This window comes from Myotis myotis, unplaced genomic scaffold (genome assembly GCF_014108235.1).
Source record: "Myotis myotis isolate mMyoMyo1 unplaced genomic scaffold, mMyoMyo1.p scaffold_m19_p_14, whole genome shotgun sequence".
NCBI classification, from domain to species: Eukaryota; Metazoa; Chordata; class Mammalia; order Chiroptera; family Vespertilionidae; genus Myotis; species Myotis myotis.
In genome coordinates this window covers 43,813,684-43,838,380 of record NW_023416318.1, presented here as the reverse complement: position 1 = coordinate 43,838,380, position 24,697 = coordinate 43,813,684, and the positions used below count along the sequence as shown (strand labels likewise).

Below are 24,697 nucleotides of genomic sequence, written 5' to 3'. Positions count from 1 at the left end.
GAGCGGGTCCCGGACCCTAGAAGCTCCCCCAGCGGCTCCTAGGCCGGTCCCCCGGGTTCCAGGGCGCTCCTGAGGCGCTCCGCCACCACCGCCATACTAAACTATTCAGGAATAAAGACATTTGGTTTTTATAAAAAACAGAACAAAACGAAACACACCGTCTGCTTCAGTATGTCCGGGGGTAGGTGGGCGTGCACAGGGCTCGGCGCGGGGTAGCTCCGCCCGCACTGGCGGTGGACGCGTGGGCGGCGACCTGCGTCTGCGGCTGAGCCCCAGCGGGGCCCTCCTCCAGGGCCCGCCCGTCTCGCCGGTGTCCGCCAGGGGGCGCTGAGCGCCCCTCCTCGTCACGTGACCAGCGCCGCGCACCTGGCGGCCCAGGCCGGAGGCGGGGCCCGGGTGCAGCAGTGCCTCGGCTTAGCGGGACCGGCCGCAGCCGCGAGGCCGGCGCCAACCGCGGATCCAGCGTGCGGAGCGGCAGCGGCGGGTGCAGGAGAGGGCGCGGCATGGGCACCTTCAGGAGCGTGCCTAGCCGCACTTCAGAGAGGTCTGCATTAGCTCCGAGTCCGTCTGACAAATGAAGGACCTCAGGCCGAGCAGGGAGAGGTGTTGCCATCTGCAGGGCCACGCCGCCTGCTAAGGCGAGGCCGGGGACCGAGACCGCGGAGTCGGCGCTCCCTGGACCGCTTGGGTCGGTGGGCGGGGGGAGCAAGGCTCCCTGGAGGCGGAGCTCGGGACGCGGAGGAGGAGCCAGGCAGCCTCGGGGAGCGGGGACACGATCCTACGGCATAAAACCCCGCGCCCCGGACGAGCCGCTGCACCCCGGCGGGCGGAAAGCTGCGGGAGCGGCCTCATGGGAGAGAAGCAGATCCTGTGCGTGGGGCTGGTGGTGCTGGACATCATCAATGTGGTGGACAAGTATCCGGAGGAGGACACGGACAGCAGGTAGGGGCGCTCGGGCCCCTGAGATCCCAGGGGCCGCCGCAGCCCCGCGTTGGTGCCCCGAGGCCCAGACTACAGGGCTGGGGCTGTGAGAGTCCAGCCTCAGAAGCGGGACCCCCACGCCCTCTGTCCGGGACCTGGGGAAAGAATTGAGTCCTTTAGTAACGAGACCCAGGCTTCAGATAGCAGTGTGTTCACCGATTCCCATTTCAACCCTGGGACTTTCGGGCATGATTATCCCCGTTTTACCCACAAGCAAGTAGAGACCCTGAGAGGAAGTGATTTGTCCAATCCAAGGGCACGCAGCTAGTCCGGTGCAGGGCCAGTTTTTATTATTATTATTTATTTTAACAATATCTATGCCCTTGCCTCTCACTAGCATTTACTTCTAATTTAGTTACCACATATATATCGCATCTATTTCTCTTTTTTTGAATTGATTTTTCACAGAGAGGAAGGGAGAGGGATAGTTAGAAACATCGATGAGAAAGAAACATTGATCAGCTGCCTCCTGCACACCTCCTACTGGGGATGTGCCCGCAACCAAGGTACATGCCCTTGGCGGGAATCGAACCTGGGACCTTTCAGTCCGCAGGCCGACGCTCTATCCACTGAGCCAAACCGGTTAGGGCTCATCTATTTCTTTTTTAAAAATAACTCTTTATTGTTGAAAGTATTACATATGTCCCCTCCCCCCTATTGACCCCCTCCAACGCCGCTATCCCCCGCCTTCACTCCTCTATCGTCCATTTCTTTAAAGAAATTGAGGGAGCTTACAATTTGTATGGTTAGTGAGACTGGTCAGGAACACTTCAAGTATTTGAGCTTCACTATAGCTCAGGGCTTGCTGGCCCTGGAGGGACCGTTGGAGGTGCCGTGGGTTATGGATGGATTGGTTCATGTGCCAGGACAGGCCCTTCCCCGGTGTTACATTCCGAAAGGAGTTTACCAGAAGTCCCTTTTACAGAAGTCAGTGGGAAACATCCTCCTCGCTGGTCTGGTGGAAGTCCAAGAGTCATTGTTGGTTCTTATATTTACTCTTGATAAGGAGGACACATTGGTGGTTCTTATATTTACTCTTTTTTTTAACATATATTTTATTGATTTTTTACAGAGAGTTAGAAACATCGATGAGAGAGAAACATCAATCAGCTGCCTCCTGCACACCCCCTACTAGGGATGTGCCCGCAACCAAGGTACATGCCCTTGGCTGGAATTGAACCTGGGACCCTTCAGTCCGCAGGCCGACGCTCTATCCACTGAGCCACACCGGCCAGGGCTCTTATATTTACTCTTGATAAGGAGTTACACTGCAATCCCAAGAAAGTGTTCTGTGGGCGGAGGGCAGGGCTTCCTCTTGGGGCAGCCCAGTGCTTGGGATCCTGGGAAGAACTGCTCCTTGGCCATCCGTTGTCTCGGCCACAACTGGATAAAAGGCCAGTCCAAGGCTGGGCCGGCGAGACACGCCCGTCGGATTGCCTTGAGGCTAAGTGAGCGGCAAGGCCAGGCGTTCCTCGGGCTTTGGGTCCATCCAGCCCTGTTGGATCACAGCAGCCCAGGGGACGTGTGGAAAGACCGGCCAAGTCCTTTCTTGGTAGATGTGGAGGAATTAGGTGATTGTTGTGAGGCCGTGTGCTCAATGGGCGGCAGAGCGGCAGCCGCAACCCACACCTCCTGACCCCGAGTCTAGTGCTCCAGCCCTCGTCCTGCAGTCATTGCTTGTGCTCCCTGTCCCGCCGGAGCTGACCCTTTGCTGTGGCTGCTCTGTTTGCCAGGGGTTAGAGCCTCTTGCCAGGGGTGCAGGGGCCGTGGGAGAGAGGCACAGGGTGTGCCTGCCTCCGGAGGTGGCTGGGGGGGAGACCTGCCCCCCCCACCCCCCGGACTGGGGCTGGTTCCGGAGGCAGGAATAAGTGAGGGCCTCTCTGGAGACCTGTCCCTGCTCTCCATGCCCCTTGCGCTTTAGGGTGTACCTCCCTCCCCCGCACACCCTTGGCTCTGCTGCCCCGCAGAGCACTTGGGTTGAGCTCAGGGCCTCTGTCCTGTGCTCCCATCCCACCCAGCCCAGCTCGTCCACTCTGTTGTGCCTCCCAAATGAGCAAGCCGGGGTGGGGATCCCATCCTCCCCCACCTGTCCCAGGCTCTCTGTGCTCCATGGGCAGCGGGGGACTCTCGGGAGCTGCCACCCGGGACTCGGCCAGCCCCTGAGCAATGGCCCTGCCTCGCCGAGGCCAGGCCGAGAAGAGCCTTCCAGAGAGCGAGCATCCTCCTGGTCAGCAGATCCTTTCTGAACGTGAGGGTGGGTGTCGGTGTGACTTTGAAGGGTGTCCACAGAGTAGAACTGTATCGTCTTCCTCTGAAAACTCCTCCAAGATGGGGCCTAACTGCTCTTCATTTAAAAATACGGAGCGCATTGCCGTGGTTGGGAGTCAGGAGTAACTTGGTGTGATTTTGAGCAAATCGGATTCCCCTCGGCTCCTCTCTTCTCTGCTTGAACGTTTCTCTGAAGGCCACAGCTTGAGAAAGCTGTGACCCTTTCCAAATCAGCCTCCTTCTTCCTAATGCGATCATGGCCTCCTTTTCCCAAGGCGGAAGGGAAGTTCAGGGTGACGTCTGTGTACAAATAGACCTTTGTCTATAAATTCTGCTGCATTCGTTTCCCTTCACGGGTGATGCTTTGGGACGTGGTTCACAGTTCTTCTTCTTCTGGGTCTGGGAGAATAGAAATAGCTGGGTACCTCCCAGTGTCACTGGAGCACAAATGAGAAACCATGAAAGCTTTTTGACTATTCTGCATGTTACCGTGTTTGTTCTTGGTGATGCCAGTGAAGTTATACAGGTGTATTTTGAGGTAGTTTCCTCTTGTTAGACTTTCAGTAAAGATGGAGAAAAAAAAAAGGTAACTACGTGAGGTGGTGAATGTGTCAACTAACCTCATTTGTGGTAATCATTTCGCAATATGTGTGTATATCAAGTCACATCGTGCTGCTTAAACTTACAAAATGTTAAATGTCAGCGACATTTCAGTAAAGCTGGAAAAAGGAAAACAAAACAAAAATAATGGAGGAATAACTGGTCTTCACCCGATAATCTTTTTAACTTGTTAACAGTTAGCTCTCCTCCTCTTATATGCTCACCATGTCCAGGTTACTTCCTGTCTTCATTCAACCTGAGTTAGTATGGAAGCGGCTCTACTCTCACAGGAGCAGGCAGTAAACGGAATACCTTTGGGAAGTGGCACTCGGAGTTATCCAGCTCTTAAGGGGAGGCGGACGGTACAGCAGCTGTCCCCGGGGGAGAGATGGGCCATTATGATTGGGGAGGAGCTAACCCAGAGGAAGTGGAACCCTCACATTGTAATGGACCTGCGTGAGTGGTTTCCTCATGTCATAAGAATAGGTGGAAGATGGAAATTAATTGCCCTGGCCAGGGATCGAACCCACAGCCTTGGTGCATCGAGATGATGCTCTAACCAACTGAGCTACCCGGGCAGGGCCTGGCCTGGGTGCTCTCTGGGGGAGCTCTCCTAGCGATTACATCCTGCGAGCCTGACCCAGGGCACTGTGGTCAACCCTGGTCGCCCCAGGATGAGCCTGCTGAAGTTGCAGGGACCCTCCTTGTGTTTTACAGGTGCTTGTCCCAGAGATGGCAGCGTGGAGGCAATGCATCCAACTCCTGCACCGTCCTCTCCCTGCTAGGAGCCCCCTGTGCCTTCATGGGTTCACTGGCGCCCGGCCATGTTGCTGAGTGAGTTGAGGAGGGAGCAGGGGAGGCCTGCCCACAGAGGGGAAGGGAGACGCAGTCTTAATCCTGGACGGGTGGGCTATAAGAAGTGGTCTGTGGCCACCAGGAACGGGTGGGAGGGCACGGATGGAGTACCGGCATCCCGGAGCCGCCCTAGTGTGGCTTGTCTGCTGCTCAGATGTTAACGCTGCTCCTGGTAAAGGTTTCGTTTCCACAGCCTGGTTCCTGCGCCCGTCGCTGGAGTCTGCTTCAGCTTCCCCACCTTCTCCTTCCTTGCTTCCAACAGACTGCGGTGGTGCGACTTTGCCCTTCTTAAATCCCTCACCCTGGCTGTGCTTGAGGCAGAAAGCTGTTAGGGACCTGCTGTTCCCATCTTCCCTCAGGGTGTCCATCATCCATGGTCCAAGGGTCCAGGCTTACAGTTTCTTTCCCAGTTGAGGGGGCGGGACCAGTGCTCATGTCCCCATTGTTCCCTGAAGCAGCAGGAGCACCCCGGCCCAGGAGATCCTGACGCCGCCTGTTAAAGCTGGGCCAGACCCAGGCCTCCGGGCTCAGCGCCGTGAGGCTGTGTGTGGTCCGTAAGAGGCCCACGCGCTCTCCGTGCTGGCTGCCACAGGGACCAAGCGTCCTTTGACCCCTGGCACTGCCGACTCAGCAGGCGTTTATCAGGAGGCGAGGCCCACACTTTGCCCACTGCGGGCACGGGGCAGGCTCCGGGCTGCTGGCCTGTGAAGCCCAGCCCTTTGAACCGTGGTTTAGGAGGACCTGCTGCCAGTGCCCAGCCCCCTGAGCCACAGCCAGATTCCTTTCCTTGATGAACTGGCACGAAGCAAATTGGGGCGAGAGCCTGCCCTGTGAGGTGGGACCGAGGGACCCAGGGCCAACAGCTGGGCACTCATTAACCCTCTTCAGCAGCTGCCTCCCCCTAGTTAGAGGCAGGACCGGCTCTGCTTAGAGCAGTGGACCCACCTTTGTGTAGCAATCGTGCCGATGGCGGCCATTCCCAATTCTCCCCGGGTGCCCCACAAACATTCAGTGAGCACCTACCATGTGCCAGGCACTGGGTACCAAACGTTATTTGGCAAACCAGACCATATTTTCTAGGCTGTGGAAAAGCTACTATTTTAAGGGTCCTTGGGGTCTGAGACAAGGACCGGTGTCCTGACCTGCTGTGTGAATTACATGCCATTGAGTCGGCTCCAGCTCCTGGCGACCCTCTGAACGAGTGGTGCCCACAGTGTCCTGTCCTCTCCAGCCCTGCCCAGCCCCTGTGGCTTCTCTTAACGGAGAGCGTCCATCTCAGATTTGCTCTCCCTCTCTTCCCGCTGCCTTCCTTTTCCCCAGCATTATTGTCTGGCCACCTTTACACACACCTGTGTTGTCCAGCTTTGGTGCTGCCAGAAATGGGGCCCAGCCTCAGTGAGAAAAGCCAGGATGACAGCTGGAAGACTGGCGTACGTGCCAGGTCCTGGGCACAGGACTGCGTTCTCAGAGAGGGCCCGGGAGGTGCAGTCTTCCTGGGGGGCTGCCCCTGCCCGACTCACTCTGATGGGAGGGGATTCTGGGTAAGAGTCCTGTAGCAGGCCCATAGGGAGGGCCAGCAGGCACTGGGAGCCAGCTCACTGCCCGGGCGGGTGGGCTTGGCTGCCAGAGGCGAGGGCAGTGAGCAGCTCCCCAAGCCCCAGCTTCCTGGCCGGGCATCATGGAGGCGGGTGTAGAATGCGAGGACTCCCTGTAGGACTGGAAGGGACTTCAGAGAGAGGAGAGCCCTGGGGACCAGTGCAGAGGGCGGCTGGGGGCAAAGTGTCACCTTGGTAATGATTAATTCTGCCTGGGCCTCGCGTGACGCGGGCCACGGTGCCCTCCCCTGCCTGCTGCAGACAGGGCAATGCTGTAGGCCCCAGGTCTTCCCGGGAACGTTATGAATGAAGCAGGTCCTTTCCAGCGCGAGTCGGGACCTGAGAGAATGTCCCTTAGTGTGTTTCTCACTGAGCTCCAGCCTCTGCATTCCTGCCTCTCCTGCCTCCCTGCACAGCCACAGCCGGCCATCTCTAGTTCCCTCCTGGCCCCCTCTGCTTGCACCCTGGGTCCTCGCGGCCCTGCCAGCGACCTCCGGGCCCCCAAACCTTGTCAACTGCACCTCCCCCGGGTTCCTCCGCCGGCAGTTTTGTCCTGAATGACCTCCGTCGCTATTCCGTGGACCTACACTACACGGTCTTTCAGACCACAGGCTCCGTCCCCATCTCCACCGTCATCGTTAACGAGGCCAGTGGCAGCCGCACGATCCTACATGCCTGCAGGTTTGTACACCGTCTGCGCCTCGCCAGCTGCCGCCGCCATCGCTGAACTCGCAGAACAGGGCCTTCTCTTGCAGGGCCCTCAGCACCCGCGTGCTCCAGCACCTCCCACCCCCGTGGAAGGTCCGGGCACTCAGAGGCTCTAATTTGTGTCTCCTTGCCCTTCCCTTGGCTCGGGCTCCATCCCAAGTTTCCTGGTGACTGACTTCAGGCAGCGGGGTGTGGACGTGTCTCAGGTGGCCTGGCAGAGCCGGGGGGAGACCCCATGCTCTTGCTGCATCGTCAACAACTCCAATGGCTCACGCACCATTGTGCTCTATGACACGTAAGGCCCCTTGGCCTCGCCCTGCCACACCCACCAATCAGCTCTCTCCCTCGCCGCCACGGGCATCCCAATGGCCCACCCTCTGTGGCCTCTCTTTGTACCAGAAATTGTCCCTATGCCCAACTGCTCAGTGATTTCTGAATGGTTTTCAATGAGGGGAGATGTGAGGTGGGAAGGGGTGGGCTTTGCTCTGCTCGGCAGCCTGGCCTTGGTCAATACCAAGGACGGGCAGGCAAAATGCACCAGATGTAATTTGTGATGTGATTCCTCCATCATTACTCAATCAGCAGCCCGCGTTTGGGAGCCGGGAAATTTTTCTGGGGGTGGAGGGATGGGAAATGTGATTCAAACCATCTTAAGCCCTGGGGGGACCCGGGGGGATTTCCAGGGTCAGCCTCAGAGTTGCCGGCCTGCAGCCTGGCACCAAGGAGCTGGGGTTTGGGTGTTCAGAAAAGAGGAGGCCCTGCCAAGGTGCCACATCATGAAGCCAGCCCACATGCACACACCATTCGCAGCCATTGATGTGCTAAAAACTGAGGATCTCAGAGGGTTCGTTTACTGGGCACATAATATGTGCCAGGAACTATGTTAGGGCTGAGATGGCCTAAACTCAGCTGCCCTGGGGCTCAAGCCCTCCCTCCCTACTGCCCAGCGCGACCACTGCATCTAGAGAGACAGTCATCCTAGGACAAGCTTTGTGGCCAGGGTCCCTGGGCTCTGTGCGTCCCAGTGAATGAGTGGGGGGCATACATGCTAGTGGCAACATTCACATGGGGCAGTCCTAGTCATCTGCCCATCAAGCATCCGTCTGTAGCAACTCTCATCAAGGACACAACATGGGTGTTCCCAGGAAGGGAGGCGGAGAGCTCCGAGAGAAGTGTTTGTTGCCTGCTGGCCTCAGTCCAGGCATAGCCACACTCTGTTACCTGCAGCCACCTGCAGAGGCCTGTGAGGCCGGGGGTTGGGGCCCATTTCCCGGGGAGGTGCAGGTGCCACAGCTAGTGAAGTGGATGGAGGCTTCGGCTCAGGATGCAGAGAGGACATGGGCTGTGTGTAGGCCTCTGGCCAAGGAGGTCAAGGCAGAGCCTTGGGGGGTGTCCACACCGCAATTAGTCAAATACAAACGCATCCTCGAGCACTAAGCTTAACCACACGGTTGTGACACGGGGCCGCCAAACTCCAGGCCGTGGTGCTGTCACTGCAGTGGTGCCAGAAGTGAGCTCCCAGCAGAGGAGCCATGGCCTTTGTAGTTTCCCAGGGCACTGCATGCTGGGAGCTATGTGTGTGGCTAGCAAGGGGGGGGGGGGGGGGGGGGCGGGTCCTGGGAATTGTAGTTCTTGGTGCTCTTAGGGCATTCTGGGAGATGTGGTCTCCAAGGCACACACAACTGGCTCCTTGACACATACTTCGGTTGAGTTTGCCCTCACATCACATCACAGCCCCCAACACAGGAAGGGGCGCCCTAGCAGACTGCCCCCAGTCGTCTGGATGGAGCCAAGTGGGGCGAGGAGTGCTGTCAGTTTAGCTTGGGACGGGGTCTGTCCCGGGGCTGAGCCTCAAGCCTGTGCTGTAGATCCAGCTTCCTGCCCTGCGTCCGTCAGGGCCAGGCATGAGGACGCCAGCAGCCTGCGGGACTCCTGGCCCTGGCCAGCCTCTCACGATGCCACGTCTTCTCTGTCCTTTCCATCTCGTGACGCAGGAACCTGCCAGATGTCTCTGCTGCGGACTTTGAGAAGGTGGATCTGACTCGGTTCAAGTGGATCCACATTGAGGCAAGCTCTGCCCCCCCCCCCCCGTGTCTCAAAGGGCTCAGCCTGCCACCCCTCCTCGTGTTTTGCCTCCTTCTTGGTTTCTTTGAGCCATGACGTGCCTTAGAGATGAATGAATCTGACCCCCATCCCCTTTCCATCCTACCTTATGTTTTTAGGCAGAAAACTAAAGCCCACAAAGATTGGGTGACTTAAGACCACACAGTAGGATGTAGGCACCAGAAGCAGGATGCTGGCCCCAGGCAAAGCCCGTGCTCTGTGCTACAGGCCGGCCCACACTGGCAGGAGCCTGGCTGAAGGAGGCCTGAGCCATACCTCCCTCCCACATACAGGGAACTAGAGTCTTCATTGCAGGAGAGGTTTTGGATGGAGTCTGGCGGGGAGGAAACCCCATGAAGCCCCGAGTTCTCATCCTTGCCATCACTAACTTCCTGTCGGTCCTTAGGACAGTCTCTTTTATTCTCTAGTCTCTTCATCTATGAAACGGAAGGACTGGTTGGTCAGGCCTCTAAGGTCCGCGATAGCTCTGAGATCTTTAGATTGAGAATGGGGTTCCCCAGCCACCCTGCCCCCTCACCCAGAGTTTCAGCAGGAAGGGACGAGCGAGCCGGAGTGGCTGGGCAGTGCCCGGCGGTCCTGAGCGGCCCTGCTCTGCTCCAGGGCCGGAACGCGTCGGAGCAGGTGAAGATGCTGCAGCGGATAGAGCAGCACAATGCCAGGCAGCCTCCGGGGCAGAAGGTCCGGGTGTCCGTGGAGGTGGAGAAGCCCCGGGAGGAGCTGTTCCAGCTGTTTGGCTACGGAGACGTGGTGAGTCCCAGGCCGCTTCTGGCCGCATCCAGCCAACCTGGTTCTTAAGAGGAGCCGGAGAATTGCCTTGTCCTGCCTACGTGCCTGGAGCAGCTAGGTCCTCATGGCCCGCTGGTGTTGGCAGGAGGGGGCAGAGCAGAGGCCGGTCCCCAGCTTTCGGCTCCGGTCCCCAGCTGTGGGCTCTGGTGCAGGCCTCGGCAGTAGCCCAGGAAAGCTCTACCCCCGGGGGGTGCGTAGGTACGAGGGGGCCGAATGGCATGGGCAGGGCGAAGGCAGCCAGCCACAGGGCGAGCTTGTGTGGAAGCATCTCCTCCCCGGCCTCCTCGGACTTTTTCTCTTCAAAGGAGGGAGAGGACTGTTTTCCGAGGTGTCCTCCAACTCTGGGGAGGGTGACAGGCTGTGGGGGCCACTCCTGGGTGAGGGAGGATGGGCAGGGGCCTTGCGCACATGGATTTGAGCCGGGCGGGTGTAAATGGGATCGGGTTGACAATCTTAGCATCACTGTGGGAGCTGGTTAGTCGTCAACCCTGGCTGCAGGTTAAGAGATGTGGATGCCTGAGCCCCACCCCTGTGGGTTATTTGATGGGTCGGGGTGGGGCTTGGGCTGAAGTATTTTTTACCAAAACTGTCTCTGGCAATTTTGTAAAAAATATATTCTTATTGATTTGAGAGAGGAAGGGAGAGGGAGAGAGAGATAGAAACATCAATGATGAGAGAATCATTGATCGGCTGCCTCCTGCACTCGGGGACCGAGCCTGCAACTTAGGCATGTGCCCGTGACTAGAATTGAACCCAGAACCCTCCAGTCCACGGGCCGATGCTCTAGCCACTGAGCCACACTGGCCAGGGTGGCAATTCTAATTGTGGTTGGTGTGAGGTCTCTAAGGTCCCTGATAGCTCTGTGGTTGGTGTGGTTGGTGTGAGGCAACTTCCGAGGCCCTACCCCTTTGTTTTTAAGATGAAGAAAGCAGACCCAGAGGGCATAGTTGTATGAGAAAAACAAACCCCAAACAAAACTGACCTGGAGAGTTGGTTTCAGTTGGCAGTGGTAGGTTCCACCCCAAGATGGCGCTCCAGGCTCGCTTGGGTTTCCAATTGGGCGGAAATTCATGGATCTTAGAACAAACAGACCAGGGCGTGTGTCCCGAGTCACAGCTGTATCCTGGCATATCTTGAGCATGGAAATGTGTTCCTGTGGGGCAGCGACATGCTGTTTTGGGGGTTGGGGTGGCCTCGTGGGAGGAGCGGGGTCATAATGGGGGGGCAGTGCTAGGCTGCTGGGGGGAGTGCCCGAGCTCGGACTAGCGTCACGGTGATCGTCAGCCTCTCCCACTGCGCACAGGTGTTTGTCAGCAAAGACGTGGCCAGACACTTGGGGTTCCAGTCAGCGGTGGAGGCCCTGAGGGGCTTGTACAGCCGTGTGAGGAAAGGGTGAGCCGGGCGAGCCAGGGAGGGTGGGTGTGGGAAGTGGGTGAGCCTGGACTCGGCGTCTGCCCTGGGGAGAGGGACTGAGGCTGAGGGTCCGGCAGGGCTACGCTGGTCTGTGCCTGGGCTGAGAAGGGCGCCGACGCCCTGGGCCCCGACGGACAGCTGCTCCACTCGGATGCCTTCCCGCCGCCCCGCGTGGTGGATACTCTGGGGGCCGGCGACACCTTCAACGCCTCTGTCATCTTCAGCCTGTCTCAAGGTGAGTCCCTCAGCGGCGGGCACCAGGCTGGGGCCGGGCCCTGCCCCACGGCCTGGCTGATCCAGCGGCTTGTCCCTCCCTCCAGGAAAGAGCATGCAGGAGGCGCTGCGGTTTGGCTGCCAGGTGGCCGGCAAGAAGTGCGGCCTGCAGGGCTACGATGGCATCGTGTGATGCCCTATGGCAGCAGGCAGCAGCTCACACCCCCCCGGGGGCCAGTGGCACCGGCTGCTGCCTTCTCCCCTCCGTCCAGCCTGGCATCAGGGCGGCCCTGCTCCTGGGCAGACGCTGGCCGTGGAAGGGCTCCACCTGCACCTGGGTCCTGGTGTCAAACACCGCGGAGCCACAGAGCAAATAAATCTCCTTCCCCGTGCCCGCTCCTTCTGGCAGTCTGTCTGTCCTTGCCCTCCAAGCTCCTCTGGCTGGGGCTTGCCCACATCCTCCCAGTCCGCCTCCCCACCCAGGCCCGGAGGAGGGGCTGCTGGGCCAGAGCAGCAGGCGATTCCAGGCTTGCTGCCAGCTGTGCCCGTGCTGGAGGCCGGGTTCAGGGATCCGTCGTCACAGGGAGCCTTCCTGGCTGCGGAGGACACCCCGCTGCCCACCGCTGGCTCAGGGAACCTTCCCAATAACCACAAATCACGAGAAACGCTGCTCTGGGCCCTGTGCTGTCACCAGACTCCGGTTCCGTCCGTGGCCCCAGGAGCGGCTCAGCTGAGCCGACTCGCTGGGTGGTTTGGTGGGGACTTTGCCTCCACGAATAGCTTCCCGGTGACCGCCCTGCAGCCTGAAAGCCCCACCCACGGAGCCACCCTGCGGTTAAGGCGGTGCCTCAGCCACAGATGTGACCCAGGTTCGGGGTGTTGCTGTGCCCGGGGGAGACCAGGGCTGAGGGCAGGGTGTGTGAGGCCAGGCGGGCCTGAGTGCTGGGTCACCTTGGCCGCATCACTGAACTCAATCTTCCTCAAGGTCCTTACCGAGCGGAGTTTATTCCGTGGTCATGGAATTGTCGTGAGGATAAAATCACACAATATGAAACGCCCAGTGTAATGCTGGTGTGTGCGAGGCTCTTGATAAGTCATAGTTACTGTTAATATTAAGGGGGGGTGGGTACAGGGTGATGGGGCACATCTGCCCTGAGCTGCAGGCGGGCACTGGGTGTCTGAACACCAGGTGAGGGGGCACAGGAGTGTTTGGACCCCGGGGGACAGGGAGAGGCTGAGCGCTCGCACCCACTGGGAACACGGGGAAAGCTGAATCCCTGCCCCTCCAAGAGGCCTGTCCAGTCCTCAAACCCCCTACCCGCTCTCCCTGAGGTCTGGCCGGGCTGGACCAGTAGACAGATGGCCCAGGGGGATGAGTTTATTCAGTTCTTTATTGGTTGTCCGGGCCCTAAAGCTGCCCCTCAGCATAGGGTCTCCATGGGCCGCACAGAAAGGGCTGCACCTACTGGGACCAGGAGGGGCCAGAGGTGGTCCTTGTCCCCACACCCCCCCCCGCCCTTCGGAGTGCATGTTCCAGCACTGAGACTTCCCCGCACACACCTGCATCCTCAAGGCTTATATCTCGTCGTTCTCCAGTTGAATAGCATGAACCTCAAACTCACTTGAGGGGTTCTTAGACTCCAGTGTTTCCCCTGGCTGCTCCTCCGCTTCCTTTCCAGCGTCCCTGGCCTCGGCCTGGGCCCCGGCCTCCCCTCCGGGGCCTGGGGCCTCTTCCCCAGCCTCCTGTCCAGGCTCCAAGGGCTCCTTTCCGGCCTCCACCTGCCCCTCCTCTCCTCTGGGGCCCAGGGCTTCCTGTGCTGCTTGTGGTGGTGGGCTCTCGGCTGACGGGGGCTGCCTCCCCAGATCTTGTGGCTCCGGGGGCTCTTGGTGCTCCGAGTGCCTTGGGGCCTCGCCGGGAAAGTTGACGAGCTCTGCCAGGGTCATGAGCCCGTTCCCGTTCAGGTCCTGCGTCTCCAGCACCTCGTCCACGACCAGGACCACCTGTGGAAGCACACAGCTGCCCTGGGGTCCACAGTGACTAGCGATGCTTCCCGGAGCCCTGACCCTCCCAACGCCCCTCCCGCTCCCTGACATGCAGGCTTTGAGCATTCCTGGGGATTCGCCAAAACAGTCAAGATGAAAAAGACCAAAGCCCCAGGGAGCTGGGTCTCCTTCACAGGAAAAGGGTTCCCCCCGACCCCTACCCCCAGCCCCAAGCAGGGCTTACTGGGTTGGTGGTGGGAGAGTCAGCGGCTCCGGGGGCCAGAGCTGCTGTCAACATGGACATCAGCTCCAGGCCGTCCAGCTGTCCACTCTGGTCATAGTCATGGAGGGCAAAGAGGTAGAGCAGGACTAAGGGAAAGAAGCTGGGTCAGAATACACGGCAGAGAACAGGAGGAAGCAGGAGGCCACGGACGGCTCGAGGCCAGTCCCCGCTCTGGCTGCCCTGAGCCTCCCGTCCACGGGCCCTTCGGCCCAGCCCCTCACCCTGCTCCCGGCTCATGTGCTCCGGCTCCTCTTCCATCCTCTCTAGTCCCTTTAGGTAGCTCCGCAGAAGTCTGCCGGAAAAGCGGACAGTCAGCCCCTGGAGGCCAGCCTGCACCCCACGCCTCACTGCCGGGCCCCCAGCCCAGCAACTCACCGCAGCTGCTCCGGGCCTGGCTGGAAGGGGTTGGGTAGGGGCTGCTGCTGCACTTCAGGGACCGGCCTGGAGGACGGAGGGGAGCACCAGCCTTGCAAAGAGCCTCCCTGAGGGCCCAGCCTCCCAGCCTCCCACCCCCAAGCAGATTTCTCGCCCCGACCCAGAGGGAGTTGCTTTCCCCAACTCCCAAAACCTTGTGGAGGGAGGTCCTTCAAGCTCCTCAGAGCAGAGCCTTACTCTCTCAGACTGTGTTTGCAGATTCCTACCTTAGATGGAAAGTGGAAACCCCATAAAACACCTGGCCAGGTAGAGCCAGGTGAGGCCACACCTCGCCCAGACAAGTTGGAGGCCCAAGAAAACAGCGCAGTCAGGGGTAGGGCAGTGTAGACCGGGGCAGTGATTCTATTTTGATGCTGGGCCAACGGGTAGGTCTCTGGCTGAGCTCAGAGGCACTGCCCACCTTGATACAGGCCCTGTTTACACCAGGACCAACTGGCCTCTTTATTTTCCCAAGCTGTGCCACCTATGTTGGTTTTGGAGTGTAAATCTGCTTGGGGTCTCCGCCAGTCTTTTTTGTTTGTTTGTGTCAGTCTTTAAAGCTCAAGATTTGCTCTCAGGTTTGGACGAGGCTATCTGGCTGCCCCAGCCGATCCCGACCTGTGACACCAGAGAGCTGGCAGAAGCCGCGGCAGCAACTCCGGTCACTGCTGCCGGCCCTGCTGCTCCTTGTCTGTCCCCTGCCCCACCAGCACCCCCCTCTGCACCCCCTCTGCATCGGTACGAGAAGGGTGCTCAGAGAGGTGCGATGACCTGCCGACCCCCTAGGATGAGAGGATTACACCCCTTCCCTGGCCCCCAGCTTCTTCCCCGAGCTTCATGCCTCATTGGAACTGAGCTCCTGGCTCCAATGAGTCCAGCAAACACAGATCACGTGCCCACTCTGTGTAGGGCACTCCACCAGGCTCAAGGCAGAGAGGTTGAGTGGGTGGGCAGGGATACAGAGGTGAGCAGCACACGTCCCCGTCTCCTGCCTCCCAGGGCCCACCACACCCTCGGGTTCTCCAAAGACTCTCCTTGCTGCCAGCCCACGGCCCAGAGCCCGCCTGATCCCATTACCTCGCGGTTCCGTCCCTGGGGGCAGCCTGACTCAGGGGCAGCAGCAGCAGCAGCGCTAACATCATCGTCCAAGGTGACATCTCTCCTGGAGCTGGAACAGGGCACACCTTCCCTAGGAGCAGAGTGAGGGAGTCGGGGGAGGGGCGTCTGCACAGAGTGGGGATCGGTGGGGTCCTCGGGAACGTCTCCTCTCCCTGCCTCCACCTCTCCCTGCAGCCCAGGTGACAGGACACAGGGACACAGGGACATCAGGGACACCCCCCTCCCCTGCCAGCCCCCCCCCCCCCCTGGAACTTTGCTCAAAGTAAATTTGACTCCAGACGCAGGTGTAAAGTGCAGGAAGACCCGCCCTGGAAGGGGCGCGGTGGCCGGAGCCCCTCCCACACCCGGTCCTCGCGCCCTGCTGTGCGAGGGGCTGGGAGGAGGCAGTTCAAGTACATCTGGCTCAGTTCACTCGCTTTACAGAGGAAACCAGCTCAGAGAGGTTAAGAAAAGGGCCAAACTGGAAATGCGGAGAGTGACAAAAAGACCAAGACTTAGAGAGGCAGGTTGTTGGGTTGTATTTATTAAAACCTCACCGAAGAACAAATCAAAAGAGGCAAAGACTCCTTGAAACAGGTCTAAACTCAGGTAGGAACTGAAAACACAACCAACCAACCGTGGCCCCAGGAACTGGTACTTAGGAAGTGCAAGTAGGAAATCAGATTCCAATATGAAGGGGAAAAAAAACTTCCCCTTAGACCTACACTGTGCAGGCCCATTGGCAACAAAGCCACTTGATTACAGAAAAACAGTCAGCGAGAGAGGCACGTGACGCCTTGTGACTGTCCCGGGTGTGGGTGCATAGCTGAGAGTTCCCCAGGAAGCAGAAGCACAGCAAAGCCGAGACCCGAGACCCTGTGCCCGTCTCTAGGTGGCGAATCGCCGGTCCAGCCAGGGGATGAGGACCCTCTGAAGCGGTGCCCTGCACACTGGCTGGCACTGAATCTTTCTGGAAAAAGGTTCACAGCGTTTAGTGCAGTGGTTCTCAACCTTCTGGCCCTTTAAACACAGTTCCTCGTGTTGTGACCCAACCATAAAATTATTTTCGTTGCTACTTCGTCACTGTCATGTTGCTACTGTTACAAATCGTCATGTAAATATCTGATATGCAGGATGGTCTTAGGGACCCCTGTGAAAGGGTCGTTCGACCGCCAAAGGGGGTCGCGACCCACAGGTTGAGAACCGCTGGTTTAGGGGATTCTCCAAGAGCACCACGACCCCGACAAGGTTCAGAGCCACTGCAAGGGGTGGCAATGCTTCCTAAGGGGGGCGGAAGAGCAGGGAGCCCCTGGTTAACAGGGAGATACAGGTGGGAGCCTGGCCATGGCTGTGCCAGCAGAGCCGCCCCGTGAAGCACAGCTAGACCTGGAAGTCCACATGAAGATGAAGCTGCTGAGAGTCCCAGAAACGGTGTTCAGTTTCCTATGCATCCGCTGACCCCAAAGGATATAGTGAGTCTACACAGCTGGTCCACAATCGCCAGTGGCCAGATGGGTTCCAAAGCCACAGCTGCCCAAAGGTGTTCGCAAACACCGGCTGGCAACATAGGTCCTTGTGCTTTAGTTGTTGGACCCGGGAGAGAACATAAGGTCTTGGGCCCCTACAAGGGAGGCAGCTGGAGCTGAGATCCTCTGAGTAACGGGACCCTCAGCGGTCCCACCACAGTGGACACCCCCTGGTAGAAGAGTGGACTAGAGAAATATCCGGGCCTCATGTCTGGGAGTCTGCTGGTAAACGTCCCAGTGGAAGTAACTGCAGAGCTGGGCAAAAACAGAAAGTATCTTTTCAAAGGTGATGAGTTGGCAAGAAAGTAAGAAATTCTCAGTACAGAAGCAGTAAAACCAGTCATCTCGAGGAAAAGTGAGCCTGTAGTCAGCCTTTGCCTTAAGAGTTTCGGCCAAACCCAACCCCGGTGAACTAGAGTATCAGTTTGAGTGCTTCGTGCAACAGGGGAGACCAGAGAGAAAGCCTGGACCATGCAAGGTGAGGAGACTAACAGGAGACCCCAACAGCTCAGCTCTCAAAAACACCCCCCTGGGAATGTGTGATGAGCCTGTTCTAATGTGGGTTCGAGGCCAAGCTAATGCTACCTCTGTGGCTCAAAACCCTAAGCAGAGCATTTATTTTGAAGTGGTCCCTGGTTGACAGCGCCCCAGTTGACTGACAGAAGAAAATGTCCACAACTGAAGGAACACAACTCCAATCCAGGGCTCGAAGAAGCTCCATAGGTAAAGGTTCAAGGAGCATGAACTCACAGTCAAAAGCCATAAACATACAAGGAAATAAGACACTGTGAATAAGAGCCAGGTAAACAACAGCAGGCAAAACCAGAGTTGTGAAAAACTAAAGATATTACAATTCTCACACACATAACATAAAGAATATTTAATACGTTTTAAGAAATTAAAGAGAAGCTTTCAACTCTGAGAAAGGAATAAGAACATAAAAATGACCAAGTAGATGTGAAGATGAACCAACTATAACGTATGCAAATATAAAGACAAGATGGATTTAAAAAAATACAATGAGTGAGTTACACAGATTAGACACCGATGAAGTGAGAATTAATGACATGCAGATATGCACCTGGGAGCCCTGAGCCATCATGGCAGAGGTCCCGCGGCCCTGAGGCCACCATGCTGAAAAGGCCAAGTAAAGAAACAGAGATGCCTGAGGAGCCCCAGCCATTCGGGACTCCAGCTGCTCACACCCTCCCAGCCCAGGGACCACACAGGTGAGAGAGCAAACCTTCAGGTGATCCCAATCCCCGGCCTTCAAGCTGCCTCAGCCAACACAGAATGCAGCAGAAATGTACTTGTTTCCACGCCCTGCCCAGACTGCACGCTGTGAGCAAAGGCAATGTTCTTGTGCTCAGCCACTAAGGTTTGAAGTAATCTGTTAAACTGTCACAGTAATTTTTAAAAAATATCTATTGATTTCCGAGAGGAAAGGAGGGAGAGAATCAGAAACATCAATGATGAGAAAGAATCCTTGACTAACTGCCTCCTGCACGCCCCCTACTGGGGATCGAGCCCTTGACTGGAATCGAACCTGGGACCCTTCAGTCCACAGGCCGATGTTCTATCCAGCCAAACCAGCTAGGCTAGGGCTATCACAGTCATTTTTGTTTTAATCCTCACCTGAGGATATTTTTTCCATTGACTTTTAGAGAGAGAAGGAGGGAAGGAGGAGGGAGAGAGAGAGAAACATCAATGTGAGAGAGACACATTGATTGGTTGCCTCCCACATGACCAGGGCAGGGATGAACCTGCAACAGAGGTACAGAGGTACGTGCCCTTGACCAGAAATTGAACCCGAGACACTTCGGTCTGCGGGCCGATGTTCTAACCCAGGGGTGGGCAAACTTTTTGACTCGAGGGCCACAATGGGTTCTTAAACTGGACCGGAAGGCCGGAACAAAAGCATGAATGGAGTGTTTGTGTGAACTAATATAAATTCAAAGTAAACATCATTACATAAAAGGGTACGGTCTTTTTTTTTTTTTAGTTTTATTCATTTCAAACGGGCCGGATCCGGCCTGCGGGCCGTAGTTTGCCCACAGCTGTTCTAACCACTGAGAAAACCAGCCAGGGCATCACAGTAATTAGAACTGATTTCATGAGTGTGTGGCCTGCTCTAGGAAGGGCCCTGTGCTTAGTCTAATGCTCTGCTCTCATCGTCTTGAAATGCTTAATCTTATTTTAGCACTGGGCCCTGAAAAGTATGTACTTGGTCCTGAACACTACCCACATGAATTGCTATCACTCTCCTCTTCGTTCTATGTACCTTCACATTTATGCAGTTATTCAGTATGTGCAATTGACAGAGAACAGAGCTTTGGAACCAGCCAGACTTAGGTTTGAATCCCAGGCTCACCACACTGTCCCTAATTAACTTGGGGAAGTTAATTATCCTCACTAAACTTTAGTTATCTTGTCTGCATAATGTAGAGAGTACTTACATCATAGGGTTAGAGTGAATATTAATTGGGTAATGAATTACTTCTCGCACAAACTAATGAGTAGCCTCTCATTCCTGTCCCTGCCTGTGCTATCTTCTCCATTTGTTTTGGTTTTATTCTTTTTTCTATCTTCTCCATTTAAAGACCCCTCCATACTTATATCAGATTACTCTTCCTTTTGCTGGAACTCCACTGCTCCAAAACCTTCAATGGCTCCCTATTTCTATTACAGCCAGAGTCCTCACCTGGCCATTCAAGACCTTCTACAATCAGATATCAAGTTATCACATCAGACTCATCTTCCAGTGCTCCCCCACACTAACATTTTGCTTCAGGGTTAGTGGAGTCTCCTGACATACTTTTCACTTTCACTATTTTTTTGTTATTTGGGGTTATTGTTTTTTTGTTAACCCTTACCCGAGGATATTTTTCCCCATTGATTTTTAGAGAGAGTGGAAGAGAGAGGGAAAGACAGAGAGAGACACATGGACTGGTTGCCTCCTGCATGCACCCCAACAAGGGCCCAAGACGGGGAGGAGCCTGCAACCAAGGTACGAGCCCTTAACCAGAATCGAACCCAGGACCCTTTGGTCCACAGGCCGACACTCTGTCCGCTGAGCCAAACCAGCCAGGGCTTTTCACTTTCATTTTCAGAGTTTTTGCCCGAGCTGTTCCACCCTCTCCCTGGAATATCCCGGGCCCTCGTGACGGCCTTCACATTCTGGTTGTAGTGCACTTCACAGACTTAAGTGCTGTGGACTTTTCCTGTCATCTAATAGTATTCTCTCATGTCACCTTCCAACGGTGACATTTTCGGTACAGGTAACCCACCTCCCTCCATTATTTAAAGGAAGCCAGGCTCAGCCTGGTCCGAGCGGCTCAGTTGGTTGAGCACTGACCGTGTGCTGACAGGTTGCCAGTTTGATTCCTGGGTAGGGCACATGCCTGGGTTGTGGGTTTGACCCCCAGTCAGGGAGTGTACAGAAGGCAACCAATCAATGTTTCTCTCTCTCTCTCCTTTCCTCTCTAAACTTGTCCTCAGGTGAAGATTAAATAAATAGATAAAGGAAGGAAGTCAGGCTAAGGCACTTCTAGGAATGAGTAATGAGGTGGGCACAATGAGATTCATTCACACACATTTCTAAGTATTTACAAAGCATTTGTAAGCAACAGAAATAAAGCAATTATTGAACCACTGCCTGTCAAATAAAAATGTTCCTAATCATTTTCTATAACCATATGTGTAAACATAATTTACCCTAATGGCCACATGAAAACCACCACAACTGCCGGTTAACCGTTGCGATGTAATTCAGTAAAGTTATTCACATCCTACACATACGCGTGCGCGTGCACACACACACGCGCACACTCACACACACGCACACACATGCACGCAGACACATGCACGCAGACACACGTGCACGCAGACACATTCCCAATGACCCTCTGGCCTCTGCTTTCTTCAAGCCTTTGTGCCTGTGCATGAGGTGAGCGGCCTTGGGGTTAGACCTCTGATCAAATCCTGCCTCTCACAGGCTCACGGGTGGTCTGGGCAGGTGTCTCTGGCCCTGGGATCTTCATTTTAATAACCCAGGGCAGCACCTCTCGTAGGGGAAGGGGCGGCTGCCACATGATGAGGTAGGTTAGCTAATGGCTGGCAGCGAGCAGATGCTTCTTGAGTTCAGAGTCTCTAGGATGTGGCAGGGCCTTTGGCCTGGCATCCAGTGCAGAATGTCTCCCCCAGCGCCCCTGTCCACACCATTCGGCCTCCGCTCCACTTCAGGACGGGAGCCTGGCACCCACAGGGCATCCATTCATTTCTTGCTAATTCTGTCAGGAAGTTATTTGGGACAAATCCTCTCCCTTAACTTATCTCTGGTGCCACCGGTGCTCCCAGCATCACCCCCACTCCCATACCTCTACCCCACTCCCCCACCCCACACCTGTACCCCACTCCCCGGCACACCTCACTCCGCTCCCCCGCCCAAGAGAAGAGGCTGCGGCTTACCCCAAAGGGGTCCCCACCCCGGAGCTGGCTCCAGCCTGCCCCAGCCGGTGGTGACCTCGCGGCCCCGTCCCTCTCCGGCTGTCTGATGAGGATGGAACTCCTGCAGCCCCTCTCCCAGGCTGTGAGACCACCGGAGGGAAAGGCACCTGGGTGACTGCGAACCCGCAGAGCCACACGGAGGGAGCCCGACTTCCCCCCGTCCTCCCACTGCTCTCAGGGTCACCCTCCCGAGGCGCCCGGAGGCGAAGGCCCGCTGCGCCGCGTCCAGCCGCAGGGGATGCAGAGGGACTGCGCCTTCAGCATCCGGCGCAGAGGCCAGGAGGCCGCCTGGGCCCCGCGCCCGCACCCCGCGCGGCGCTCCGGAGGCTGGGGCGAGGGTCCCCGGCCGCCCCCAGTCCGCCGGCCCGGGGGGCGGGGGGTGTGGGGCGGGGCTCGGACCCACCTGCAGCAGCGCGCTTGGCTCCGGCAGGGGCGGCTTCGGCGTGGCCAGGGCGGTGCGCCAGCTCCTCGCCGCCGCCCTCCCCTGGGCAGCTCCACGTGGCCGCTCCACGTCGCCCTCCCGGCGGCAGCCGCCGCCCTGGCCCGGGCAGAGTCCTGGTCGCCAGCCGGAGGGAGGGCAGGGCAGGGCACCCGCACCGCCCGGATCCACCCCGCCCGCCCTCCGCAGCTCCACCAGTCTCCCTGCCCGCTCCCGCTGGGGGTGGGGGTGGGGGGTGGGGAGAGGGGGGGGGTTGGTGCACGTGGCTGTGTGTTGCAGGAGCCTGTGCCACAGCAGGGGGTACTTTGTGTGGCTGTGTGTCCGGGTGACAGTATGGGCCGGTGTGTGACTGGCTGGCTGGTGTGTGATGGTGCAGGAGCATGTTGGGTCTGGGTGTTGGGGTGTTGGGGTGTCTGGGTGAGCTCTTCCTGAGTTTGAGATTCGCAGTGACAGCTGTGACTGCTCTCATAGTGCCGGTGTGTGTCGTTGTGTGACTGTGACTGTGACTGCACATCTCGGACAAGTGGCTCCGTGTGAGGCCTGGAGGGGTCTGGGAAGCGCCTCCTCTTAAGGGTGATGGTGGCAGCTGTTTTCCTGCGCACAGTGTGGCTGCAGCTTTGTGTCAAAATGGAGTGTCATCAACTTAGTCACAGTGGTCAGTCCCTCCACCAGGCTCCAGACTACGCCTTCGCCCACCGGCCCCAGGACTTAGTTCTTTGAATCAATGACTTCTTACCTCGCTGGAGTCTTCATCTTCTCCTCCTCCACCAGCTTCCATCACAACAAACCCGCTCTCATCAGGGTCCTCCTGCCACTTTCCTGGTGAACGACTCCACCTCCTTGGATCATGGTACCTGTTGGTTTCGGCAACACCATTTCTCTCTCTGTAGTCATGTCTTCTTCGTTTTCTTCATGCTTCAGAATTCCTCTGGGCTCTTTCCTCACTCCCCATCTGTTCATGTAGCTTCCATCACTCCGTATTATAGGTTGAACTGCATCCCTCGAAATTTTACACGTTGAGGTCCTAAGCCCGAATACCTCAGAATGTAACCTTCTTTGCAGGTAGAGTCACTGCAGGGGCCCAGGATGACTTCGTACTGGAGTGGGGTGGGTCCCTAATCTAAAATGACTGGCATCCTTATAAAATTGTGGACACACATGGAGAAGAGCATGTAAAGACGCAGGCAGAGATCGGGTGAAGCTTCGACATGCCAATGAAAGCCAAACACTGCCAGCAAAACATCAGAAACTAGGACAGAGGCCTGGGACAGGCTCTTTCTCGAGGCTGCCAGAAGAACTCAATCCCGCTAGCACCCTGAACTTGGACTTCTAGTCTCCAGAATTGTGAGATTCTAGTCTCCAGAATTGTGATTCTTCTAAAACAAATCTGAACAGGTTGCCCACATCTTCATCAAACTCTCTGATGGCTTCGCTCCACCCTTAGGATACACTCTGGCATCCTTTATGTAGCTGCTCACAACCTGGTTTCGGCCATCTCATTGGCTCCAGCCACACCAAGTTTATTTGGTTCCTAAGAAGCCTCTCACCTCCAGGCTCTGCTTAGGCTGTTCCCTCTCCTGGAACAACTGTTCCCTGCCCACCTCCCCTTGCCTGCCTGGAAATCTACTCATCTTTTGGTTTCGCCTTAAGTGTATTGCCATTTAGCATCTGGGTATACTTCCTCTGATCCCATGGTGTCAGCACCTTGCTCTATTGCAGGGTTTCAACCGGACTACAGGCTTGAAGCTTCCGGAGAGCTTTTAAGTTATATTGATACCTAAGCTCTGACTCAGACCAACTACAGGGTGCCCCCCAAAAATGTATATGCACTTTGAATGATTACAAAACCAGTGTTTATTAACACACAGTTCATTTTCAAAATTTAAAGAGTCTACAGAAGTGGATGATTTTTTTTTATCAATGCCTATTTTCAAACTGATGACCGTTCTGGTCCAGGCACTGCTGATAACTCAAAGCAATGGAATCACAAACTTCAAGAATCATTTTGTTTGGTATTTGTGTGCCCTCAATTTGTCCACTGTTGCTGGTTTTGTAAACTTTATCTTTTATGTATCCCCGTGAAATAAAGTCTAGTGGCACTTTAGGATAAATATTTTTTGTTGAAGTTTAGCCTGGCTTCAGCCACTATTTCAAATCAGTTAAACTTGAAAAGGGGTAAATATTGAGTCATCAGCTGTTAAAGTGTGTTCACATTTTATGTACATAGGTCGGAGGTGCGGCCTGGGCACTGGTCGGCTTTAAAAGTCCCAGATGCTTCTCCCGTCAGCATGTGAGCCAAGGGGAGCGCCACGGCTCTGGCAGGCGGCGTTTCGACATCCCAGGGAAGCCAGGGGCAGCACTGGGTCTCCCAGGGCCAAGTGGGTGAGGAGTGAGTGTCTGCTGCACTCACTTGACAGGGTTACATCACACAGACGGACACTGTCTGAGCGACTTTAACCCGTGCGTGGGGCTGTGTGAGCCGCCCGCTCAGTGACCGCGGAGCGCTGCGCTGTGAATGGTTGTGTCGTGGGAGGCCCCGGGTGAATGGCTACACTGTGACACCGCAGGGTCAGCCACCACGTGAACTGACCGCTTCCTGAGTGTCAAGGTCACTGTGAGTGGCTCTTCTGTGTGACAGGGCAGGGCGTCACCCCTGGAGCGGCTGAGTCCCGTGCGTGAGGACCCAGGCTGGGCACTCACCTCGCCAGGCGGCCAGGGGAAGGGGCGGCGGTGCCCTCGGAGATGGCGGCTGTGGGCGAGGTCGCCCGTCCCGCCCCGGGGCTGCCCCGCATGTGACCCAGAGGAAGCAGGAGGCGGCGGGGAAGACATCTGCAGGTCACTCGGTGCAGCTCCGCGGGCCGGACGCAGCCCCGCACCCAGCGCGCGCTCTCCGCCGGGCGCACGG

General features: G+C 56.8%; 2 protein-coding genes across 6 annotated transcripts; one reads left to right on the top strand and one right to left on the bottom strand.

The window, feature by feature from the left end:
- The first annotated feature begins 810 nt into the window (after positions 1–810).
- Positions 811–11,935, top strand: KHK (ketohexokinase). 3 transcript variants are annotated; one of them, XM_036335097.1, is made up of 8 exons: positions 811–942; positions 4,567–4,683; positions 7,168–7,302; positions 9,002–9,074; positions 9,732–9,878; positions 11,221–11,309; positions 11,408–11,565; positions 11,651–11,935. In XM_036335097.1, exons 1-8 carry the CDS (start codon positions 851–853, stop codon positions 11,734–11,736), a joined length of 897 nt encoding a protein of 298 aa, XP_036190990.1. In that variant the 5' UTR covers positions 811–850; the 3' UTR covers positions 11,737–11,935. The 3 variants fall into 3 exon arrangements, with proteins under 3 accessions (XP_036190990.1, XP_036190991.1, XP_036190992.1); XM_036335098.1 differs by lacking the exon at positions 7,168–7,302 and adding an exon at positions 6,846–6,980; XM_036335099.1 differs by lacking the exon at positions 7,168–7,302.
- A 981-nt stretch (positions 11,936–12,916) lies between these two features.
- On the bottom strand, positions 12,917–24,690 carry CGREF1 (cell growth regulator with EF-hand domain 1). Of its 3 annotated transcripts, XM_036335100.1 has the most exons (7): positions 24,493–24,690; positions 22,529–22,646; positions 15,301–15,412; positions 14,185–14,250; positions 14,031–14,101; positions 13,771–13,895; positions 12,917–13,544 (listed from the first exon to the last, which is right to left on the bottom strand). In XM_036335100.1, exons 3-7 carry the CDS (start codon positions 15,378–15,380, stop codon positions 13,119–13,121), a joined length of 768 nt encoding a protein of 255 aa, XP_036190993.1. In that variant the 5' UTR covers positions 15,381–15,412; positions 22,529–22,646; positions 24,493–24,690; the 3' UTR covers positions 12,917–13,118. The 3 variants fall into 3 exon arrangements, with proteins under 3 accessions (XP_036190993.1, XP_036190995.1, XP_036190994.1); XM_036335102.1 differs by lacking the exons at positions 22,529–22,646; positions 24,493–24,690 and adding an exon at positions 21,757–22,007; XM_036335101.1 differs by lacking the exons at positions 22,529–22,646; positions 24,493–24,690 and adding an exon at positions 21,315–21,637.
- Positions 24,691–24,697: the final 7 nt, after the last annotated feature.